Source organism: Sinocyclocheilus anshuiensis, unplaced genomic scaffold (genome assembly GCF_001515605.1).
Source record: "Sinocyclocheilus anshuiensis isolate Anshui unplaced genomic scaffold, SAMN03320099.WGS_v1.1 scaffold217, whole genome shotgun sequence".
Taxonomy (NCBI): domain Eukaryota; kingdom Metazoa; phylum Chordata; class Actinopteri; order Cypriniformes; family Cyprinidae; genus Sinocyclocheilus; species Sinocyclocheilus anshuiensis.
The window spans coordinates 791613-816997 of record NW_015536538.1 but is presented as its reverse complement, the minus strand read 5'-3'; the positions used below and the strand labels follow the sequence as shown (position 1 = coordinate 816997).

The 25385-nt window shown below is 35.9% G+C and overlaps 1 protein-coding gene across 1 annotated transcript in view; it reads left to right on the top strand.

Annotated features, from left to right (window-relative positions):
• The window catches only part of mtcl1 (microtubule crosslinking factor 1), a 65851-nt gene extending 40466 nt beyond the window's left edge, over window positions 1-25385 (top strand). The window contains exons 8-16 of the mRNA XM_016497065.1: window positions 2967-3119; window positions 4503-4721; window positions 5833-5994; window positions 8959-9126; window positions 11568-11825; window positions 12964-13272; window positions 13579-13655; window positions 16354-17926; window positions 23866-25385. Coding sequence (XP_016352551.1) covers window positions 2967-3119; window positions 4503-4721; window positions 5833-5994; window positions 8959-9126; window positions 11568-11825; window positions 12964-13272; window positions 13579-13655; window positions 16354-17926; window positions 23866-24084 — 3138 coding nt within the window. The 3' untranslated portion in view covers window positions 24085-25385. The remainder of the gene's footprint in view (window positions 1-2966; window positions 3120-4502; window positions 4722-5832; window positions 5995-8958; window positions 9127-11567; window positions 11826-12963; window positions 13273-13578; window positions 13656-16353; window positions 17927-23865) is intronic.

Below are 25385 nucleotides of genomic sequence, written 5' to 3'. Positions count from 1 at the left end.
TTAAGGCCAGGGGTTGCAGTTTCTGTGATGTACCAGGTTATGACTGTTTTTTGGCTATTATAAATGTTTGTTTTGATTATTCTTTTAAGTTATTGGATTGATTACTTGTCACGTTCTGTTTTAATATGTGTGTATCTTGCTCTGCTTGTGAAGCACTTTGGTCAACATTCGTGTTGTTTTAAGGTGCTATATAAATAAACTTTGACCTTGACCTATGTATATAAAAATACACACAGCATATATTTTGGAAATATTTACGTGTATATATTTATATTCATATAATTTATATCATATATAAATACATTTAAAATATAAACGTAACAAATTTTTCTTAAATATATACATGCATGTGGTGTGTATTTGTATATACATAATAAATACACAGAACACACACATATATTATGCAAACAAAAACTTTTATTTTGTATGCGATTAATCGCTTGACAGCACTATATATATATATATAATATATTTCATATATTTCATAACATTTCTTTAATATTATTGATTCAATATTCTATAATATAATTATTTATTAAATCAAATCTTATGTAATTAATAATAATGTTATTAATATTTTAAAGTAATATTTTATATCAATAATAATGCTAATAAATTTACATTTTACAATTATATTATAGTTTTCCTATTTAAAATATAACCATATTACATGAAAAGAAAAAAAGCCACGGCTGATATCCGGACATAACCAAGGCTGTGATCCTCTTTTAACATTAAAGCAGGCCAGTAAGAGCTGTTTCGGTGGTGTGTGGAAAACTAGAGAGCTGGAGTGCCTCTCCTTGTGAAAATGTGCAGTACAGATCAAAACTGAGGAAATATTCACACACTGGTTTAATGACATTTCCGTCGTGAAACACGAATGACCTTCAGAGGTACCAGGTTTTAAAACCTGAACCACAAGGGTTGCATCTAAGCCTGAAGTATTTATGAATATGGCTCCAGATTTCGAAATAAAAGTTTTATTAGATTTGAAATGAATGTGAGTGCATTGGTGTTTGAGCACAAAGGTAACAGTGTGTGAATATTGAGTTTCTCTGTCAGACAAATCTCCCACAAAAACTACTACTATGTCTCTGGATCTGTTTCAAAACCTAGAGGTCATTGTTTAGGCATCACAGACACATTCTGGAGGTGAAACCTGGTTATGCTAGTTTTAAAATGCCTTTTTGGATATATTATGGCAAATGCAATCCTATAATGCATTAAATATATTTATCAAATTAAATACATTTTTAGATTAAATAAGTGCATTAAATAGTTATTAATTATACATTAAATAAATATTTGATTTCCAATTGTTATAGAATTAGCAATTATAAATGGTTAAAAATAAATTAAAATTGACTATTTTACACAATATGTGTATGTGATTGGTTGATTTATTTATGCATTTATTAGCTTGATGTCTATGTAGAGTGTTTTCAATTCCTTATGCAATATGACATTTATGATGCTGACTATGAAGACAGAAAGGCTGCTCACTAGATTTTGAAACAGAGCCTGTTTTCAGAGGGAAAGGACATACTTCACAATAAAGAGCAATTCTCCCTAGTTTGTGTATCTTTATTTAATTGAATAAAATGCATTAAATCTCTAATGTATTAAAACTAAATGGAAGTGAGCCAGATGTCATCAAATAGCACTGCCAGTTATTTTACACCAGGTTATTAGACCAGATACAGCAACAGCACTGATTCGTCTGATGCAACTAAATGAAACGGTAGATCTAGCCCAGAGCAGTTCGTTCACTTGAACCACTTAATTCCCATCATTGTCTCAGTGATTCTTTTGGTTTTTCTCACTCCGCTCACAATCACTGCTGTTAATTTATCGTCATGAATTACGATCACTCACCATTCTCTCACGCAGGGGCTTTGAAAAATGTGATGTTTCTGTTGAAAATAAGGGCTGTGTGTGTTAATCATGTCATCTGTTGATATATATGTTTGCATTTAATTTGTTGTGTTTTAGTCCCAGTTTATGTGCTATCCCTTAAAACACAGCACTCGAGAACAGAAGTGTTTCTCACTTGTACTTATGACCTGGTGTTACTGATCAAATGCACTCAGTCATTAATGCAGAGACTTGAAGGCAGCATATGCTTATTCTATCGTCTTTATGATTAACGATAGTATACGTTATATGAGCCTATGATATACAATAGTTTTGGTTAATATTTAGTTTATTTTATTTCAGTTAATGTTTATTTATTTCAGATAATAAAAATATTTGTTATGGTTTTAGTTTTACAATAGTTTTTGTTAATATTTAGATTTAAATAATAATTAGATTATATATATATATATATAAAAATTTAATTGTAGTAAAAACAAATGTAGTAATTTAGCTTTTGTCTTTTTTACCATTTCTATATGGTATTAATTAATTTATTATTCATATTTATTATTATTTTATTAATATTACTTTTAGCTATTTTAGTACTTCAGCTTAAAACAAAAATGAGAAATGTTGTCTTGAAAAATAGTAGGAATTAAATCATTTTACAGTTTATTTCAGTTAATGTTTATTTATTTCAGATAACAAAAATATTTGTTATGGTTTTAGTTTTAGTGTTAGTTAACAATAATAACCCTGATTCACTCTTACAATGAGACATTTGTTAGCACTTACAAACCGCAGCACATAAAGCACAGCTTTAGTATTTCTTCAGAGTAGAAATTAATCTAAATTGATTATGAGCTTATTTCATGGAGAATCTTCCTTTGGCTGACTGTATTAATTCTCTAGCATTTATCACCAGAGATCCAGAGAGTTTATTAGGAAACTGTTCCATTAAGAATGCAGTGTTGCAATGTTTTCCTGCCTAACCATCCATGTAAAGGTAGTGAATCTAGAAAGAGAAGCTAAAATATCACCTCGCATCTGCCGAGCTGCATGACACAGACGAGTTTGTGCATGAGAACTGATGGTGTTTCTCTCAAAAGTGCTGGGATTTTGAGACTGCTGTTCTGTGTTCTGATGGGGTCCAGCTCCGTGACCCGGTCCTGTCCGAGATGAGAACACCAACCAGAGAAACACAGCTGCGCCTGGAGCACGACAGGAGGATGAGAGACAGCTTCACTTCGTCCATCACTCAGGTACATTACTGAACTACAGTATTATCTGCTGTAGAGTGGCATTACTGATTAAACTGTATTAGTCTCATCTGTAAAGCTGCTTTGAAACAATGTGTAATTGTATGAAGCAATACAGAAGTAAATATGACTTGACATGGTTTACTTTTAGAAACAGGATCAGATCTACTCTACAAGTCATCAGTTCAAAAGCTCTTCACATGTAAAACTGATGTGAAAATAGTAGCTTGCCATGGATAGACAGTATATCAGACCCAAAACATGGACTAGAAGTACAGTATAACTAGTTGACTACTCTGTATAACCACTAAGTCATACCAGCTTAACCCTGTAAAGTGTGACATATGAAATAATAGTCAAAAAGTTGTTTTTTTTTTTTGTTTTTTTTTAATGGGACAGTTTATTGAATGTTTAGACATTCAAAACAAGAAGTTTGCAAATGTGTTTTTAATGAGTATCATATTTGATCAATCAGGCTTTAATGGCTTATATAGTGTGATATAGCAAGAATATGGTTGAAAAAATGCTGATATTTATATGATCAACAAGTGATGCTTGTCATGTAAATCAATGAGATCTTTATGACATCATAGCAGATACTGACATAAAATGAAATAAATGTCAGTCATCTTCACTCTATATCTCAATTAATGTCTTAGTAATATGATATTTAAATTATTAGTTTTATGATCAAAACATATAATACAATGATGATTAAGAGATGATCAAATAAATGTTCCTCAAAAGCCTGTTGATCTCACATTTGAACATGACTTTTCTAAAAAAAAAATGATTCAGTTCTTCAGTCCAGTATGTGTTCATCTTAAGATATTACTAACAAAATCAGTTATTCTTATTTTTACTTTATAAAATCAGTAAAGATTTGACTGCAAAAAGACACGTGAAGCACAAGCTGAAGGAGGACGTTTGAACAAATATTGTACATTAAAAGTTTTTATTTGGAAAAAATAGACTAAACAATCAATCCGACGACAGAAGGCATGGAGTAGATTGCGTGCGACAGGTTTATCAATAAAGTTTTGATCAATTTTAGTCTTTATAGGGTTAATATAGTTAAACTAGTTATTAGAACTAGTTATTGCTTTATTGCTAGTCCAAGACGGTTTACCAGCCTAGCCAGGTACCCACTAACTTTTAGTCTGGCTAATTATCCACCTAAACTAGCTTAGTCCAGCTAGCAAACTGCACAATAAAAATTCTTTTTAGATGGTTTTTCAAATAGGAATTACTTTACTACTTGCCTTAAACATCCACATGATCTTTCATAGTTTTATTGCTCTCTATGAAAGCATGCATCTGTCTTATGTCATAATAATAACAAGTATATTAACCATGACTCTTTGTTGAATGCTTTGGCTTGTGCAGGAGGAGGAGAGGAGGCGAGCCGAGGCCCGGCGAGGACTCGAGCTGCAGGGACTTCAATCTCATGAGCCAACATGGCCACAGGAAAGAGTCCTGCTGCAACAGGAAGTGAGGTTGTTCCGCCACAATATGGTCATTGTCTACATGAAGCTGCACTGGATCCTGATGCACTGGAGGCTCGGCCGCAGGACGGATGGACTGGAGGAGGGAGCGCATGCTGAGGTGAGCAGATCCTGAATAACTACATAGTTCAGTCATGAAACTCTAGATGGCGCAGGCTGATGGGTTGTTAATGTAACTGATGATATTCAGAGAGTTAGCCGACTTGACCCAAGCTGATTGGTTCATGCTGCCAAGACCAAATACATTAACATTGTCATATCTATCACCATGCTAAAATCTTCAGAGAGTTGTCATGATTGAACTATAGTTGACCAGATGAGCAGGACATTTCTTGAACGTTTTTATGAGATTGCATCTATAAAAAGTCAATAAAAATGTCAGTGTAACGTTACATTTGGTCATTTACCACATGCTTTATTTTAAAGGTTTTTTTTTTTTTTTGCACCTGTGATTATTTCTGGACAATGCATTAATAATGCTAAAGTGTTGATGTACTTTATTATATGTATTTACAGATACATGAATGCTTTTTGCATATAAATAAATAATAATAAAATAAAACGACTAAATATTTTTGACATAAAACTAACTGAAAAATAATCAAATAAATTAAATAATGTATTATATTTTTTGTTTTAGTTTTATATCAAATATTTAGTTTTGTTTTATTTTTATTAATTTTTATTAAGTTCTGATTAAACTATAACTGACAGAAATAATGAACTTTCTGAGATGCAAAAAATGAATAATGTGAAGTTTGCATTTCTGATGAATTCTTGTAGACGCTTCTTCCACTACTTTTTTTTTTTTTTAGATATGTTTGTCTCTTTCATGGCAGTCGGTCGTCTGATGAACTATAACAGTTCAGCTTTGGAATAGTGTGAATTAGTGTGAGCACATGTTGTATGATTTTTCATTTCACAGTCCATCTGTCATATCTACAACAGCAGCTGTTGTTTTCTGAAGCACAACAAAATTTAAGTGAAGTGAAGTTCAAGCACATTTCCAGTGCAGGAATATTAGTTAGACTGAAATGATTTTACAGCATATTAATACATCATTTTATTTATTTATTTAGTTTTATATAAAAAATATTTGTTTTATTTTGTTTTTTTTAGTTACATTTTATTTGTATTTAATTTTATTAAGAATTTTTTTTTTTTTCTACTCTAAACATTTTCTCTGCTTTCCCTCTTATTTGTTTCTTCAGTATGAACGATTGGAGAACATTCCAGAACTGGGCATTATGGTCGATCAGGGTGATGGAGAGACGGAGAGGGAAGACAAAGTGTGCGCCCAAATCACAGGAAGTGACCTCACAGAGCCCAGCCCCCTCCTGCTGTCACCAGAGACATTCCAGTACCAGAAACAGGTAAAAATACCACTGAAACATATTTTGTAATGAAAATAATGTCACAAGGATTCACTCACTTTTTTATTTATTCACTCACTTTTAAATTAAAATTGCATTTTATTGTATTTTATTTTATTTATTTATTTATTTGTTTGTTTGTTTGTTTGTTTGTTTTAATATCACAGCAACATATCCATCAAACATGTGAAAGTATGGTCTGTAGCAGGATTGTATTTCTACTATTTTAATAAGTGTCAGTTGTGCCAAATCCAAGCAAATTTCTATTCTATGGCAAATCAAATTAATTGTAAAGTTTAGTTTAAATTTCATTACAAGACATTTTTAAAAATATATTTGCATTTATTCATTTAGCAGATGATTTTATCCAAATAAAAATTAGGAAAACAAGAAGCAATTCATTTTAAGCAGGCAAAAACCCAAGAAGTGCTGTAATAATCCACAGTGTTTAGACGTAATTTGGGATGCGAGATTGTTGTTAATCATATTTATCCTTTTGTATATTAAACAAACTATAGGAAAAAAGACATTTGAACTCATGATTGTTCACCTTAAAATCTCTCTTCTCTGCGTTCTGTAGTAAATATTAAATCAGTGTAAATGTTTCAGCAGCAGTGTCTGTTTGCTCCATATAAAGCAGTAAACGCTCTCTCAGCTCTAGTCTATTATTTAATTTCTCTAAGTGCAGGAGTTTGTAAACTCTTTAGTTTTACAAATCATTAAAAGCTGCCACAATCTCTTGTTTGTAAGGATGTGGCCTTTTCTCGGCATGCATAGGGTTTTGAATGAATTTCAGTAGAAGTCGTTTGTGCTGAACACGCACTTTTAACACAAATGCAGTTGGCTTCATTGATGCTGTGGTTTTCTGCTGTGCTGACGAAGCTTGCATACTACTGAGGGAAGATATGTTCCTTAGGAAGATATTGGTTTATTGAACCGTCACTCATTGGCCATTACTGTTAAAGTGTTATTTCTTCACCACTGGCTGCACTAAATTAAAATGCAGTGTTTGTCGGAGCTGAATATAACATCATTTCAGTAAATGGTGAATTTTGAATTTGTTTGCAATTCTGTTTAGTGCCACAGAAATTGCACACTTTGTCTTTAAACTTAAGAGAGATTTGATATTAATGTGTCTCAGAATTTATAAATGTTCTCTCTCATTAACACTCACTTCTAGTTTAAACAGAAATGACATGAGTGTGAATCAATAATGACAGAACTGTTTCTTTAATTAAAGCCGCTTCTGGAGCGGCGCTGACTAAGACTTATTGTATCATGATTAACTCAATTAATAATACAAATCCACAACTAATGTGTTCTTAGAGATGTGTTTTACAGTCCCTCACATGCAGGAAAGAAAAATCCCAAATGAAATCTTTGTAAAAATCGAACTGATTTCTCCTATATAATATCAACAGGAGACTACTGCTTCTCAATTATTTATTTATTTATTTTTATTATTAAAATTTCATTAAATTATGAAAACTAAATCAATAAAAAATAACAGTATATATATATATATATATATGTATGTACTACTATTATTGCCACTACTATGTAATGTATGGTAATTTCATTTACATAGCACATTTCATACAAAGTGGTAATTTATTACCAAGTGCTTTACAATAAAATTATTGAAAAAAGTAAACATAAAAAGTTTCATAGGAAATATACAAAAGAAAAAAAATACAATATCAGTAAGTAGTAAAAATTGGCGGGAAAAAAGAGAGATTACATTAGTTAAAATAAAATAAATACTATTACAAATAATAACCCAGTTGAAAAATCCAGCATATGCTGGTTAGGTATGTTTTGAAGCATGGCTGCTGGTTTGAGCTGGTTTAAGCTGGTCCTGAGCTGGTCATGAGCTGGAGCTAGTAGCTTAGGACCAGCACAAACTAGCAGCCATGATTCAAAACATACCTAACCAACATATGCTGGATTTTTTTCAACAGGGAATAATAAGAAGAAGAAAAATACATTTTATATAACAACAGTACAACTGGAAAACTGTTATGGTTGTTATTTTGTGTGCTTTCAAACATTAAACCATAGAGCATTTATCTTGGTGGAAAACCACAGGGAAACTTCTCTTATGAAATGCTTCTCTTTTGTTGACAACAGATTTCTAAACCATTCATTAAAGGGGTCATATGATGTTGCTAAAAATAACCTAGTCGTGTCCTCTTTTGGAAGACCAAACAAAGTAGTTTCGCTTTCGCAACGATACACACAGCGTCTTCACAACATGGCGGCGGCGGTGGCAGCAACAATAAAGTTACGCCTTCTTTCTTTGCGTGAACATTTGGGCGGCGTTATGCAAATATTCCCACATCGTGACGTAGACATGTGGGGGCTTGTTTAAACAAGGCGTTTTAGGAGGGCGTGGACCAGTTTTAACTTTTATAAAGAATACCTCTTTGGGTTTGAGACTTTAGTCTTTGCAACTTCAGGGATCTTATCTGTTCACGAACAGCTTGTAACACTCCAAAGAGAAAGGAAAACTTGAAATCGCATCATATGACCCCTTTAAAACATGGCAAGATGTTGGACATTTATTGCATTTTCAAACTCACATTACATGCGACTCAAAGTCACAGCACTTGCAGAGATCCAGTTGGTGTGGAACCATGAAAAGATTGCCGTGCTGCTTCACTTTGGTTCATATTAGGCATATCTCGGGCATTGTTAGAATTAATATACTAGTTGACAAATACTCGCCAAAGCTGTTTTTTACTCACATTTGGCACTTGGTAAGTATTAATGATCTGAGCTGCTGTTCGCATTCATTTTATAGCTCTACACTCTTACTGGATGACAACTAGTGACTCATTCGTGTCTTTTTCCTAAAAAATAGCAGGAGAAACATCTGAGACGAAGTTGATACTTAAACTGAGAACTCCATCGAGCTACAACAGAGCGACCTCTGAGCAATAACACTGTGGTCTGTGTGTGCAGGCGGGTGACAGTCGGCGGGTGCTGCATGCGCTGCGCTCTCTGCTGGAGGAGTTCAGGGCGGAGCTCCGCGAGGAGGCCCAGCGGCGATGGCAGCTGCAGCAGACGTTAGCCAATGAGACAGCAGCGTGGGAGATACAGCGCGCTGAAATGAGGAGTCACGTCGCCAAGGTACAGAAACAAACCTTACATCACAGCAGAATCACCTGTGAACGGCAGTACAGCACCTAAAACCTGACTGCTGTCTACATAGGGAGCATCCTAACAGACTTGGAACCTCATAAGTGACTAAACTCAAACGCTCTACATCACATCAACTTTATTAATGGTCACTCACTCATTCACGAGTCTGGTATTAAGCACAAACTGTTATATATGTAAAAATAGTTACTTTTTAATAAAATGGAATTTTTGATCAATGCTGCATTAAAAAATGTCTAGAACAACTGTTTAATTCCGTGGTTTAAAAAAAGCGTTTTAAAATAAGAATAAAAAATATTTAACTTAAAAATATTTTAAACTAAATGATTTACACTCCCAATAAAAAGTTTAGGGAAATTAGAAAGAAATGAATACATTTATTAAGCAAAGATACATTAAATTGATCAAAAGTGACAGTAAAGACATTTAAGACAAATTAATGCTGTCCTTTTGAAATTTGTTTTCATCAAAGAATCCTGAAAAGAAAAATGTATCACAGTTTCCATAAAAATAGGAAGCAGTACAACTGTTTTCAACATGTTTCTTGAGCAGCAAATCAGCATATTAGAATGATTTCTGAAGGATCATGTGACACTGAAGACTGGAGAAATTATGCTGAAAATTCAGCTGCGCATCACAGAAATAAATTACATTTTAAAATATATTCACATAGAAAACAGTTATTTTCATTTGTAATAATATTTCACAATATTTCTGTTTTTACTGTATCAAATAAATTCAGCCTTGGTGAGCAGAAGAGAAATCTTTAATTCTAATTTTTTAAAAATAATAATCTTTTGAACGGTAATGTAAATAGCATTTTAAACCATTAATCAATTTTATCAATGTCCAAGGTGACTTTCTAAAAGGTCAAGTTAGTAAAATTCATTCTTGTCATAAAACTCATTTTCTTTATGTCTTAACTAGACATAAATCTAGTTAAGCAGCATCTGCCAAGACGTTAAGCATCTGCAGTGCCATGCATTGCTTTCGGCTCACAGTGACTCGAGTGCTGTTTTGGTATCGGTGAGTTAGGGAGCGTCTTTAAATAGCCAGCTATATTTATGCAGTGGTGCAGTTCGGCCGTCAAACACAGTCATGGTCTATTAAAAGAAAGCAGATGTCAGAGGAGCCCTGCTCATTCAGACAGCGAGTAGATTTAGGAACATCTGGCTAGACATGCGAGGAAGGTGTATCTGGACTGTCCTGCACTACGTTTACTGCATTTCATTTCAGCAATTTGGCAAACTTACACTCTGAGTATATATTTACAGTTGATATTTAGCTATGTAGAGTCCTATTTGAGTGTGTTTGTATGGCTGTGTTCAGATTTGAACACTCACATACTGCTGATTCCATTCTTTGCAGTATATGTACACTATGTACTGTATACTATACTATGCTTCTCTCACAGGCGCTTCGAACTGCAGCCAGGTTGTTTTGAGCCAATCACATGAGCTGTCAATACCATGTGACTAATCAACTGTAGACCCGCAGCAAAAATGAAACTTTTTTCGGAGCTGTGGCAACAGAAACAAAATATTAGTCATTTCACTACTTTAAGTCATTAGTCACTGGTCAAAAATCTACAATTATATAATTAAATATTTGTTTTTTTTTACACTTTGCCTTAAATGATGATAATAATAATAATAGTAATAAGAATGTTAATACTAATAATTAATAATAATAAAAATGTTAATATTAATTAACAATAATAATGCTAGAATGTTGTCATATGATGCAATAATTTAGCATATTTGCATATTTAATTCAGTGAGTGTTATAATAATAATAATAATAAAAGGCATTATTATTATTATATGGCTAGATTGTTTTCAGATGATGCCAGTAAGTTGCATGTTTAATTCAGAAAATTTAGTAATACTAGTATTATTGATAATAATAATAATAGTAGTAATAGATTAATAGTAATAATAAATGCTAATGATAAATTGTCATATAATGTCAGTAAGTTGTATGTTTAATTTAGTAAGTGTAATAATAATAATTATTATTATAATAATATATTAATAGTGTTAATAAATGATAATATGATGTCAATAATTTGCATGTTTAATTCAGCAAGTGATATCCTATAAACATTTTAGAAATAAATACGGCTATTTCACATTTTTAATCCATTGTTTACATTAAAAACCAAGAAGCTGATGTCATAAACTTCTTCTTAAACCAAGAAGTTGATGTTATAAATCACAGCTGTAATTGCGGTTCATTTGTCATACTGTAAATGGAAGGTCCAGTGTAGTGCATTTAATTATGGAATACGTAGTTTTATTCGGTTGTTCTGTGCATACATACAATTTGCATATTGTGCATGCTCTGCAAGACTGTAGTTTGCCATTTCAAACATATCCAATGCAGGCATGTATTCTTTTCCTTGTCTGCAGCTGCAGGATATGAGAGGTGAGTCTGCAGGCGCAGTCGCAGATGAAGGTGCAGACTCTGCAGACGTGTTACAGCAGGAGCGGGAGGAACAGCACCGTCTGCTGGCCGACAGTCACAGCACGGCACTGGAGCTGCGCTGGAAACTGCAGCATGGAGAAAAGCGCTGGACCCGTGAGAGGAATGAACTACTAGAGCGGTTCGAGAAAGAGAGACAGGAGTGGGACCGCAGCTTACGGGAAATGCACCGCAAGATGGAAAAGGTCCGAGGCGTAAATCCTGCTTATTTCACTCATACACATCAATACATGGTAGACAAGACATGTACAGTAACTGCATTCAAATGTTCTATAGCATTTAATACAATACAGGATGTGTCAAAGCAGCTTCACAGAGATAAACAGGAAAATAGCAGAATCAATCATGGAAACTCATTATTTCAATATTTCATGATATAATCCACTGTATTCAGCATCTCAGAGCAGCTTAGTTCACAGTAAATGCATAAAACTCTGCTTGCGCTGCGAGTTTCACATGTATTTGGTAATACAACATGCACTAGGTTCACTTTATTTACACATTTACAACATTTGAAAATAAAAATATAAAAATAATAAATACCTAAATATTAGTATTGTAACTTGTAGTGTAAAGAAAGTATAATTATTAAATATTGATTTTTTTATTGTAATTTACAATAGTAATATATTTCTGTATTCATTTCTAATAGTGCTGTCAAATGATTAATCGCGATTAATCGCATCCAAAATAAAAGTTTTTGTTCACATAATATATGTGTGTGTACTGTGTATATTTATTATGTATATATAAATGAACACACATACAGTATATATTTTGAAAATATTTACATGTATTTACATGTATATATTTATATTCATATAATTTATATTATATATAAATATATTTATTATATAAACATAACATATTTTTTTTAAATATATACATGCATGTGTTTGTATTTATATATACATAATAAATATACACAGTACACACACATATATTATGTGAACAAAAACTTTTATTTTGGATGCGATTAATCGTTTGACAGCACTAATTTCTAATAATTAAAGTTAAATATAATAATATAATTATAACTAAAATTATCATTATTATTATTATTATTACATTTGATTGGGTTCCAACTACAAAGTCAAAATAAATCACTTTTAATAAAAGATTAAAGGAACATGGGAATGTGTTGTTGAATTATTTAAATATTCATTTATAATCTCAGGAGAGACTAAATGTAAATGTTTCACATCTAAGGGGTTCAGCTGTCCAAAAAACCCTGCCTTAGAAGATAGTTGCCTAAGACAGTTGGCAGTAAGACAGCTTACTAGGTCTCGAAACAAAGCCATCATCTCCTCTTCTCCACCTCAGATGCAGAAAGATGTTCTTCAGTCAGAAGGAGGCGCAGCACATGTCTTCTCCCCTCAGGAGAGCCCCTGTAAAGCTCCTAAATCTCCACGCTCCCCCTGCACAGCCGCACACTCGCGCTCCCACTCCGACTCGGAGGCCACGCTGGAGGAGAAGGGGGCGATGGGCAGACACAGACCCTTTGAGGGACACCTGCCCCCAGGGAGCCTGTTCCTGGATGCCCTCTCTCTGGATCCTCTGAGCGAAGCCAGATCCTCTGTGCCTCCTCCATCACGTCTGGAGAGCGAAAAGAGGTTCCCTCACCTGAAAGAAGTAAGAGACAGAGTAAGACATCAGTACACACTACACGATAGGGCACTTTTTTTTTTTCTTTTTTTTTTCTTGAGGTCCATTCATAATATCAGACGATTTTTTTTTTTTGGCCACCAAAAGCTATTTTTTGTTTTTTTCATGGTCATTATCCTCTCTCTGGCCTTGCTGTTTTTGCTGTTTTTGCTGCTGTAAATGAGTTCTGTATGTATATGACCTCTATTATGATTGGCTAAATGGACCACATAAATTCTTAAAGCAAGTTAACATTTTGTGGCTTTTAATGTTTTAACTGTGTTGTTGTTTCAGGCGCTGAATGAGATTTCTGAGAGTGTGGATCCTGCCATTTACCCTGAGGAAGAGAAGAGCAGTGGTAGCCTACTCAGGTATGATTTTTGTTTACGAGTATGTGTGTGTTTATGAGTATGTGTGTTCTAGTCAATGCAAGTTTTGCTCTTCTCTCAGTGCTCTGAAGAATAGCAAACCTTGACAAAACTTGAAAACAGCTACGTGAATGAACAAAATAATCTTATATTTCAATGCTGAAAGATGTATAATATGATTAGGGTTAGTTTGACATAATTATAAGTAGAGTGGTGTTTACAATGATTGAAGATACCACAGTTTACTTCTAAAGGGGTTAGGGGTAAGATTTGTCTATGTATAGTGATCCTGACCTCAGAAAACATAGTTAATTTGCTTATTTTAAACATTGCGTGAATATGAAACCTGAGGCCTTTAGTTGCTGGTTTTGTTATCTGGCGGTGAACTCCTATGAGCCCAGGTTATTGACCTCATGTCCATTTATCATTGTCCTTTTCAAAGGTCTCAACATTGTTTCAGTTACTGCTAATAAGCTTCAGTGTCTTTTCCTGACCGTCACACCTTGTACGGATCAATCAATTTCACTTTGCCCTTGTTTGAGCGCAGGCTAACAGCTATGTTTAGACTGTGCTGTTGTTGCCATTTCAGCAACATCTCTGGAGAATTGTGAATGGAAAGGAAAAGTTTAATCTCGGTAGGCCAGAGATGAAATGTGCCAGGCAGCAACAAAGGATAGATAACTTCATCAGTACACGTGTATTGCTCTAATAAAGATACTTATCCTTTGGGGCTGACACATTAAATGGCTACCTATAGACCAATTTGGAGTAGACGTCACAGTTACGTCACTTCAGGCAAACTACAACACTTATTCACAGCAAAAGACAATCCCACTTTGAATAGACCAATTTGGAGCTGCGCGTGCATAGTGGTGGCAGAAAAACACTGGTAACAAGTGGAGGGAAACGTGTAAAATCCATGGAATAAGAGAAAAAATGTATTGTTGTGCATTTGGATGTCAGAATTGGAATGCAAATAATTTTTATATAACACTGTAGTCAAAGACTCCATTTGAAGCTAAACGCAGACGTTTAAACGGACAGACTATGGATGAAACCTGCTATGATTACCCTACTTTTAAAGCATAAATTTGATTTAAACAATAGGTCTATATAATATTCATATAGGGGACATATTGTATTAGCCCTATAGTTGAAATACATGAATGAAATACTATTTAAACTTATAACATTTTACATAACATTTACCTATTTTATCTCACAATTCTGACTTTTTTTCTTGCTAATGCAAGTTTATATCTCCTAGTTCGGACTTTATAACTTTATTCAAGTCAACAATTGCGAGTTTGTCAATTCTGAGGAAGAACAGCCAGAAGTGTGGGATTATAAACTAAAAAGAAAGAATGACGAGTTGATTTTTCTTACCAGAATTGTGAGATATAATCTCGGAATTGCAAGAAAAAAGTCCGAATTTTGAAATATAAACTTCAATTTACATTTTAAAAATTACATTTTTTATTATTTTATTCCATGGCTTGAATAGACTGCTACATTAAAACTGGCATTTTATGCCACCAGATAGGCTACGCCCACAAAAACGTCATCACTGTTTGCAAACACTGAAATTGGTCTATAGAGTGCTTTAAAGTATCAATGGCATGCTCCTGATGGATCCATTCCTATGTTCCTAGGGTACTATGTTCCAAAGTTCCCGTTCCCATGCTCCCATGTTCATAGGGTTCTATGTTCCCCAGTTTCCATGTTTTTAGGAATCTATGTTCCCCAGTTCCTAGCATTCCATGTTCCTAGGGTCCTGTGTTCCCAGGTCCCAAGATCCCCTGTTTCCAGGCTCCTATGTTCTTAGGATTCTATGTTTCCCAGTTTCCAAACTTCCATGTTCTTGGAGATCTGTGTTCTCCAGTTCCTAGTGTCCCATGTTTCTAGGGTCCTAAGCCGCCAGTTCCCAATATCCCCTGTTCCCAAGCTCCCATGTTCTTAGGGTTCTATGTTCTCAAGATCCCCTGTCCCCAGGCTCCCATGTTCCTAGGGTTCTATGTCTCCCAGTTTCCAAGACACCTTGGTCCCAAGGTTCTATGTTCCCCACTTCTTAGGGTCCCATGTTCATAGGGTTCTATGTCCCCAATTCCCAAGATCCCCTGTTCCCAAGCTCCCATGTTCTTAGGGTTCTATGTTCCCCAGTTTCCAGTCTTCCTTGTTCTTAGGGTTCTATGTTCCCCAGTTCCAGGCTCCCATGTTCCTAGGGTTCTATTTTCACCAGTTTCCAGGCTTCCATGTTCTTAGGGCTCTATGTTTCCCAGTTCCCAGTGTCCCGTGTTCCTAGGGTCCTATGTCCCCAGTTCCCAAGATCCCCTATTCCCAGGCTCCCATGTTCCTAGGGTTCTATGTTCCCCCGTTCTCAGGATCCTTTATTCCCAAGGTTCTAAAATCCCCAGTTCTTAGGGTCTCATGTTCTCAAAATTAGGGGAGCATAGGGTTAACTCTGAGAACATAGATGCACTCCCCTGGAGACACAAAGACTGTTCCAAAAAGTAAACAGCGCCATTGTGCTGCTTTATAATATACGTTCTTTGAGCATTGAGTCTAGCCTTTGCAGATAAGGCAATCCCTCAAAATCAAAATAAATTCAAAATAATACAGGATGCTGAACAAGTCAAGAGAAGTGTTGGTTACAATGTTTTGCAACACCAATGTAACTTTTCATTCATTTTTGCCTCTGCAGGGCGAAGTCAGTTTGCTCCATGAGCGACTTCCAGCGTTTGATGGACAGCTCCCCCTTCCTACCAGATAAGAGCAAGCCTGGCGAGCACGGACGGGACGATGTGACTCCTCCCCTTTCACCAGATGACCTGAAATACATTGAGGAGTTCAATAGTAAGGGTTGGGATCTGCCCACCAGCTCCCTGGCTGCTTGCCCCATTCCTGGCCCAGTAATCCCCTCTCCAGTGATGGAGGCATGGACAGAAAGGGCAGAATCCCGAAGGGCCGAGTCTACTTCAGAAGCATTCCAGCCAGCCTCTTGGTACCTGACCACCAGCGCTACCTTGACCACCAACACCATGAGTAGCCCTGAGTACTGCCAAAAGCTCCCACTCAGGGCGGCCCAGGGGGGTGAACAGTTTGGGGTGAATGTTCTCCACAGTCTCGTTCAAGGGGAGCGGTCTGCTCCAGGCTCCCCTGAGCAGGAGTACATGTTCTCCAAAGTGACCAACGTAAAGGGAGAGGAGGTAGTAGGAGGTGCTGAGGAGGTGTTTGGAGGAAGGCCGTGTGAGCTTAGGAGTCATTTGGAGGCAGGACTTAGGCCTGGAGAACGTCCATCAATTTGCGCAGCAGTCGGGTATACCTCATCATTAGATCTGGAGCTGTCACGGAATCTGAGCGACGACATGAAGGAAAAGGTGTTTTGTGCCCGAAATGCCATCCAATCATCTTCTGCATCCGGATCCAGCCCTCCGGAAAGGCAGCTACGGGACATGGCATCCCAGACGAATGGTTTAACCACACGGGGAACACAGACCACCCAGACCATCAGTGTGGGATTGCAAACAGAGGCTCTTCGCACCCTCACAAGCAGCCCTCACCGCTGTCTGACACCCAAAGGAGGCTCCACGCCCATCTCATCTCCCTCTCGTAGCCTGAGAAAGATGCAGTACTCTCCAGTTGTACAGGCCAAGTTTGAACGCCCATGTTGTTCGCCGAAATACGGTTCACCCAAGCTCCAAAGGAAACCCTCTAATTCTGGCAAATCAGAACAACCTGCCAGCCAAATACGTGCTCCCACCCCAACAACCACTGCCCAGCAGCAAAAAGGGAACAACGAATCCGCTTGGGCCCGTTCGACCACGACCAGAGACAGTCCCGTTCACACCACCATCAATGATGGCCTCTCCAGCCTCTTCAACATCATCGACCACACGCCCATCGCTTACGACCCCTTGCAGAAATTCAACAAGTCCCCAAGCCGCTCTCGTCCCACTGAAGCAGGGCCTCAAGGGCCAGCGGACCCCAAATCTCCCAGTGTTTGTGCTGCACAGGAGCCTTTGAGGAACTCTCGGGGCCGGTCCCCAAGCCCTGTGCAGCTGATTGTAGAGACGCAAGGCGAGAAATCTCCAGAGGTGATTAGCATCAGACAGGACCTGTCCGCTCCCCCGGGCTACACGCTAGCTGAGAATGCAGCACGAATCTTGAATAAGAAACTACTGGAGCAGAGCTTCAGAGAAGAAAGGAGGCTTTCCACTTCATCCGCAGCTGCTCCGAACAAAACCGGAGACACCGAGAAACCAGAATGTCTTGAGGTAACTGAGAGGTTTATTTAATTCTACCTAAAGAAAGAACACTATATATGCTCTTTTATAGCTCATGAGAATTAGTCAACTTGAAAAATTGACCTTACTTTCTTAATAGTTGTTCCTGGTCTTATGGTGCATGTGCACATGTTTGTCTTTGTAATTTGTCATCAAAATGAAGATCTTTTGGTTTCAGACTTTATCTTGGCAAATCTGAGCAAGTTTGAGATATTGTTAAGAGCTCTTCTGAAACTCTATAGGAGACACATAAGATTTCTGGGGTCTATTTCAAACAGGAGACCTAAGCAAATGTCTCCATTTGGTCTAATCTCATTGCTGTCTAGTAGACACAAATGAGATCTTGAGATCTCATTTGTGATTTTGTTATTTCCTTCGGGTACATGCACACTTAGTTTGTCTCATTCTTAGTGTATATTACAGTATAAATTTGGCTGCTTGTTAAATGTTTTGGTACTTGAACAATGCAGTTTCAAGGTACAAAATTATGTTATAATAAAGTATCAAAAAGTCTCATTCCCAACTGCCAAATGCTGCCTGATCGCAGGCCTTGCATGCTTTAGCGCGCTACTTTGTTGCAATGCTAACAGTAGTATAATCACGTGCTGCTTGTTTTTTTATTTTGCAGTGGAACTAGCTTACATAACTACTTTGGATGCAGGATGTACTAATTCACCATAATAAAGTTATATCCAGTATTTGATGCCTACCAACCTCGATCCATTTGGAAGATTAATCCCTCACATGAAAGCACGAGACATTTGTCAATAGACAGAGCAGCATTTACTGTAGGAGCAGCATCATTGCACAATCCCATGATGCTATGTTAATGATCAAAGACATATTTTAACATCATTACAGGCAGATAGTTCTTTGTGAGCAGTGTATGCATCTGGGATTTGTCTTTGGAATGTAATGGATATTATTAGGCACGAATGCATACAATACTGAAGAAAGGGATGAATTCCCTAAACAGTTGTGCCAGTTAAGCACAGAGTAATTCAAGTTAGTATAAATTTTATATTGGAAATTAGATTGTTAATTGATTATTTCTGTTGTTTGGAATTTTAAATAGAGGCAGTCACCTTGCAGAATAAATATGAATATCAATTAGAAGTACGGATATATTCTGAGTGTAAAAACAAGTAAAAACTTATGTATCATATGTGTATGTATCAGTATGTATCAATGTATGAAGACGAATCTCACAAAAAACATGTCCAGGTCACATTTCACCCCATAATAATAATAATAATAAAGCTATTTTTCCATACATTTTTAGAACTATTAATATATATTTACATTAAGAAATTTACCACATTAAGACTTATTTATTTATTTATGCAATAATGATTATATATTATATTGTTATATCGCAATATTGTAGTGATAATTGGGCAACATTTATTGGGCCAAATTCCAGTGGTTTTTTTTGTTTGTTTTTTGTTTTTATTTTGGGGTGAAATATGACCTGGACAAGTTTTGAGATTCACCAAAATTCTATATTGTGCTGTAACGTTTATATTTAATGGACAGTGAGCTGCTTTTACAGGTTTTACCGTAGATGCCCTGCGACCCAGCCAGACTTGCCAGATCCCCGCTGTAGCTCTAACCTGAGTCTGATGTGGTTGTGTTATTTTGACCAGTGTGTTTACTCCTGTTTTTCTGGGTTGTCTCCAGAACCATACTGTCTTACTAACTGCACCCTGGGGACTGTAACGCAGCTTGCGCTCGCCGTGCAGTAAGTTCCACCGATCTTACTTGACCTTTGACCTCACAGTGACCTCACTTGTGTTCCGTCTCACTGATTTTAATGGACTTCTCTCACTGCATGCCACACAGTTTCTAGACACCGTATCACCGCTAGGCATTATAGGAAATATTGTATGTGCTTTGTTGTGGTCACACCTTTTTTGTCCTCATGTAGGTGTGAGCATGCCCATCGTCTAATATTAATGACGTCACCAATAACCAGTCATCCAAAAAGCTATCAGAGTTTTTATTGGACTGAAATTATTATCCCAAATATTCATCCACACGGGGTAGGATTTCATATGGAAAAACACAACAAAACTTTGTCTGATATATAGTGGCTCAAATTTATTTGTTTGTTGGTTTTAAATAATACACGCAAACTATTCAAGTGCAGCGTTTCCCCAAATAGACATTTTAAAAGATAATACAAAAAAAAGTGTTTGAAATCAAAACAAAAAGTATTTGGACACTTTTTTTTATTGACTTAAAGGTGCTGTATGTTTTTGACTCTACTAAAGCATAAAAATACCATAATATGTTTGCAGATATTTAAGAAACATGCTAAGTTAACATACTTGTTTATCTGAAAAACAATGCTACAGTCAGTTATTCTCATTTGAAAATGTGCGTTCCGGGCCGGAATGTCGGTCTCTGTTTTGGTTTGTGAAACCCGCCCACTGCCAGTTTAGCCAATTGTATTTCGGAACCCCGGGTTGCCAGTTGGTGGAAAACACAGCGTATTTCATTTCATTCATCGTTAAGTGCACTCGTTCTTGTTGGTGTCGTCAATCTGGCAACCTGCGTGTGCGTCAAGTCTGAGGAGGGGGGGCCGGGTGAAAAAACCCTCTCCAATATTTTGAATTTGGACTGCAATACCTAGTTCAACCACTTGGTGTCAATCCTACATACAGCACATTTAAAGTGATAGTTCACCCAAAATGAAAATTCTGTCATCATTTACTCCATTTCTTTTTTTTTTTTTTCATTTGAATTTCTTTTTTCTGCTAAACAAAAAAGATATGTTGAAGAAAGTTGGTAACCAAACAGTTGACGGTAGCCATTGACATCCATAGTATATTTTTTTTCCATACAATGGAAGTCAATGGCTACTGTCAACTTTTTGGTTACCAACATTCTTCAAAATATCTTCTTTTGTGTTCAACAGAAGAAAGAAACTCATAGAGGTTTGGAACAACGTGAGGGTGAGTAAATGACTGAATTTGAATTTTTAGGTGAACTGTCCCTTTAAGTGTACAAATACCTTTGGAGTCACTGTATATCAAACTCACAAGTGGCTTTTTGGATGGTTTAACCATTTACTATTAATATATAATCACTTTTTTATTTTTCATAGGTCCTTTGGCTGCCACGTGTTTGTAACTTTATTATTTTTGTCCATTTCAAAGGATCTTAACCTCACCAGCCCAACTGATGGAAGCTCTACAGCGTAACATCTTGTGCTTTCTCAGTTCACTGTACTGTAATGTTTGCTGTCTGGTGTTAACAGGACGTGAGCACCGCTCAATATTACTGCATGCTAGCAGTGACAGTGGTGTGTTGGGGTCGTTTGGGGTTCATTGGCTGGTGTTGGTGTTGGCTGTGCCTTTGCTACAGTGTTTAACATCTGCTGCTAATACTGGGTCTCATTTCTTAACATCTAACAACAACTTTACGCTTGTTCAAAGCTTGCAGTTATGACTGTAGTGTGTTTCAGGTTGATTGTTATAGATTTGTGATGAGTTTCATGCAGTGGTATTTTAGTATTATTTATATGCAATTTTTTAGTATTTATTCATATTTTGAATTAGCATTTATTTTTATAATTTCAGTCATTTTGCTTTTTATTTTCTCATTTTTATTAGTTTTTATTAGTTTAATACATTTTTTAGTTTTAAGTTTTTGATATTTAGATTTGATTTTATTTCAACTTTATTTCAATTAACATTTAAAAAAATGAAAAATCATTAGTTTTAGTTTTAGTTAACAGTAACAAGACTGATTTCATGTTCGATATGATTTCACTGGAGTGTATAAACAAATCAAAAACATGCAGGTTTTTTTTTTTTGGCTTCAGTTGAACTGCAGGACTCCATTTAAATTCACTTTGTATCAGCTTCAAAGTCTCGCTCAAAAACAGAACGCAGATTCAAGTAGACGTAGTAAATCCCTGTTTCTGAATTATTCAAGCCACACAAAATATCCACCTCTCATGCTGGAATCTCATTCATTTTTAATTTTTGCTTTATCGCTCGGGAGAATTGTTTAGAATTAGAAGCTGAAACCACATTTTTCCTCGAAAGCAAAAGTTCTGCTGAATCAAAACAAACTGAGTATCATTCTTTACTATTTGCTACAGACAGTATGAAATGGGTGTTTATCCATTTTAGTTAAAAGTTTAAACTGTAAAAGCACTAATGCTTGCAGACCAGTGTTATTTTAGTATTATGTATATACTATAGTATTGTATTATAGTATTTTTTTAATATTTTAACTTTTTAATTAACTTTTATTTTTGTATTTTCATTTTAATTTGTTTGTTTTAGTAATAATAATAATACATTTTATTTGTAAAGGCGCTACAACAGTATAAAACAACAATAAAAGAAACAGCGCTACTCCATAATAACAATCACAATGACAACACAATAACAACAATGGCAACAACAACTGTAAGATTATAACTTAAACGCTTCAATAAAGAGATATGTTTGGAGTAATTTCTTAAAACAATCAAAAGACGGAGCATTCCTAATAGGAAAAGGCAGAGAATTCCACAACCTGGGAGCAGCACTTGAGAATGACCTCCCACCCATAGTTTTGTGTTTACAACGAGGCTGGTACAGAGTAAGAGAACCAGCAGAGCGGAGAGACCGAGATGGTGTAGACACTGTGACCAAATTACAAATATACTCTGGGGCCAGCCCATGTACTGCTTTATAGGTTAAGATAAGAACTTTAAAATCAATACGTGATTGAACTGGAAGCCAGTGTAGTTGAGAAAGCACAGGAGTGATATGACTGCGGGATGGTGTGTAAGTTAAAACACGAGCAGCTGAATTTTGCACATATTGCAGCCTCTTAATCAAATTTGCAGGTAACCCTGCAAAAAGAGAATTACAGTAATCAAGCTGTTCATGTTATAAAAGCGTGAATAAGCCTTTCTGCATCAGGCATAGAGAGAATCGGTCTTATACGAGCAATATTCCGAAGATGATAAAAAGCTACTTTAGTAATTTTGTTGTGTTCTTTTGCTATTTTTATTAGTTTTAGTTTTTATTATTTTTGTTTAGCTTGAATTTATTTTTAGTACTTTTTTAAGCTTTCAGTTAACAACATTTTTTTACTAGTTGTAGTTTAGTACATTTGTATTTAGCTTTAATATAATCTTTATTTCAGTTTTATTAATTTTAGTACTTCAACTTTTATTTCAATTAGTTGCCATGGCAACATTTCTAATTTAAATTACAAATTTCATGTAATATTTATATTTGATTTTATTTTATTTCAGCTTTATTTCAAATAATGAAAGCATTTTTAATAGTTTTTGTTTTTTTATTTAGCTTTGATTTATTTTTATTTTAGCTTTAGTCATTTTTAATAGTCTAAAGGCCCGTTCACACCAAGCACGATAACTATAAAGATAACGATAAAGATATAGTTATAAAAATCGTTCTCAATATTAAAGAATAGCACAGTCCACACCACAACTATAACGATAAAGGCACAGAGAAACGATATCGTTGGAATCATTTTCAGAACTATTTTTTCCAGCTGATGAATGATAGAAACATTGACAGCCAATCAGAATCCATCCTGCTATAACGAGCTCAAGAATTTAAAGCGGCAGACGCGCGTGCGCTTAGAATACACAGACGATATCGTTCGCTGGTGTGGACGCTAATATCGTTATCTTTATAGTTATCGTCCTTGGTGTGAACGGGCCTTTAGTCATTTTTAGACTTCAACCTAAACTTATTGCAGTTAGTTGCCAAGGCAACATTTCTATTGTTGTTTTTTAATCTAATATTTTATTTTATTTCTGCTTTATTTCAATTAACAAAAACAACTGACAATTCAGCTGACAATAACAACACTGTTGCAGACTTACCACTGGCTAACAGATAAACTTAGTTAGAAAAAAAGTTTGAAAGCTTATGTTTTGTTTCTTGACGCAGGACTTGCCTCGTTCACCAGTGGCTCCACCTCTGGACTCCTGCTTCTTGCGTCCGGCTCGTCCTTCCAACCGCTGCCCTCCGTCCCGCTGGGCCGCCCACTCGCCCTCATCCTCGCCCAACTGCAAAGGCCGAAGGGAGATGTTCCGCTTCCCCTCGCCCGTCAGACCGGTTCAGACCATCCCAGAGACAGAGGAGCCCGGTCAGGAGGTTTTCCCTTAACCAGCCTAGACTACATCCTTCTGTCACGTCAATCAAGATGTAGAACAGTAGCTTAGAATTTCACTTCTAAATTGCCCAAAAAAGGGAAATATTGAGTTAAATCAAGATTGTATTTTATGCTTTCACTCTCCTTTACCATCCTGTTCCTGACCACACGTACGCACACCGCCGGAGCGACGGAACCATCGAGAACCTTTCTAAAAACCATTTAACTGCCCTGCCACTAGAGGGCAGAGTTCTGTGAGCACCAGCTGAACTGATCCAATCGGAAACAGTTCTAGAAATTCAGTTTCGGAATTATCAAGGACCTGGAATGTACTGACGCAAAACACCGCAAAGTGTTCCATAAGAGGTGCCTACACACGCGTGACCTCGCAACGGTCCCGTACCCGTGTGTGTCCGTGTACATGTATGCAATACATACCACTCGATATGTGTTGGTCATGAAGCCGCAAACTTATTTTCAGATGTTCTGAAAAATCGAACTGGATAGTAATAACGTTTGTCGGAACAGCATAAAAGTTTACATGTGTTGATTTTTGTTCATTTTGGAGGGGTGAATATCATTTGTTAAATGATGTTCCGTGTATATAGTTTATAAAACTATTTTCTTAATTTCCGCGTACATCCCGTTTCGTTGGAAACCTTTGATGCTTGAATTAAAAAGACTCAGTTGTATTTGTAAAGAGAATTAGATAAAAACACACACACACACTCTAGCTCGACAGGGACTAATGATACATGATGTCAATCATAATGTATTTTAAAACCCAATGTAAAACTGAATGTTCGACTCCGTACACGATGACAGGAGAGTATATTCACACTGATTATCCTTATGCACATTTCCCAAGTCATAAAATCCTGAAGGAATATGTGCAGGATTCCAGTTGGAAGTTACGTCGTAATTTGAAGCCAATTGTAAAGGAGTTTATTAACTGTAACATGTAAACCTGCTCTGGATGAAACGTGCTGCAAAAACCAAGATGAAAAATAAAACAACATGTTTCCCTCAGATCTGAGATTTAAATGCATGAATATTTAATAAGCCATCCATTGAGACAGGCTCTGATTGGTTGTTTGTTGCTTAGCAACTCATTGTAGCATTCTAGCACTGCATTGTTTTATACTGTAGACGTTTGGCAGCAAATTACGGGACTAATGTTTAAAAGTGATACAAACCTAAAATTAAAAGTGTGCAACATTGCTCACTGAACCTTAAAGTAATAGTTGACCCCAAAATGAAGATTTGCTGAAAATGTACTCACCGTCTGGCCATGCAAGATGTAGATGAGTTTGTT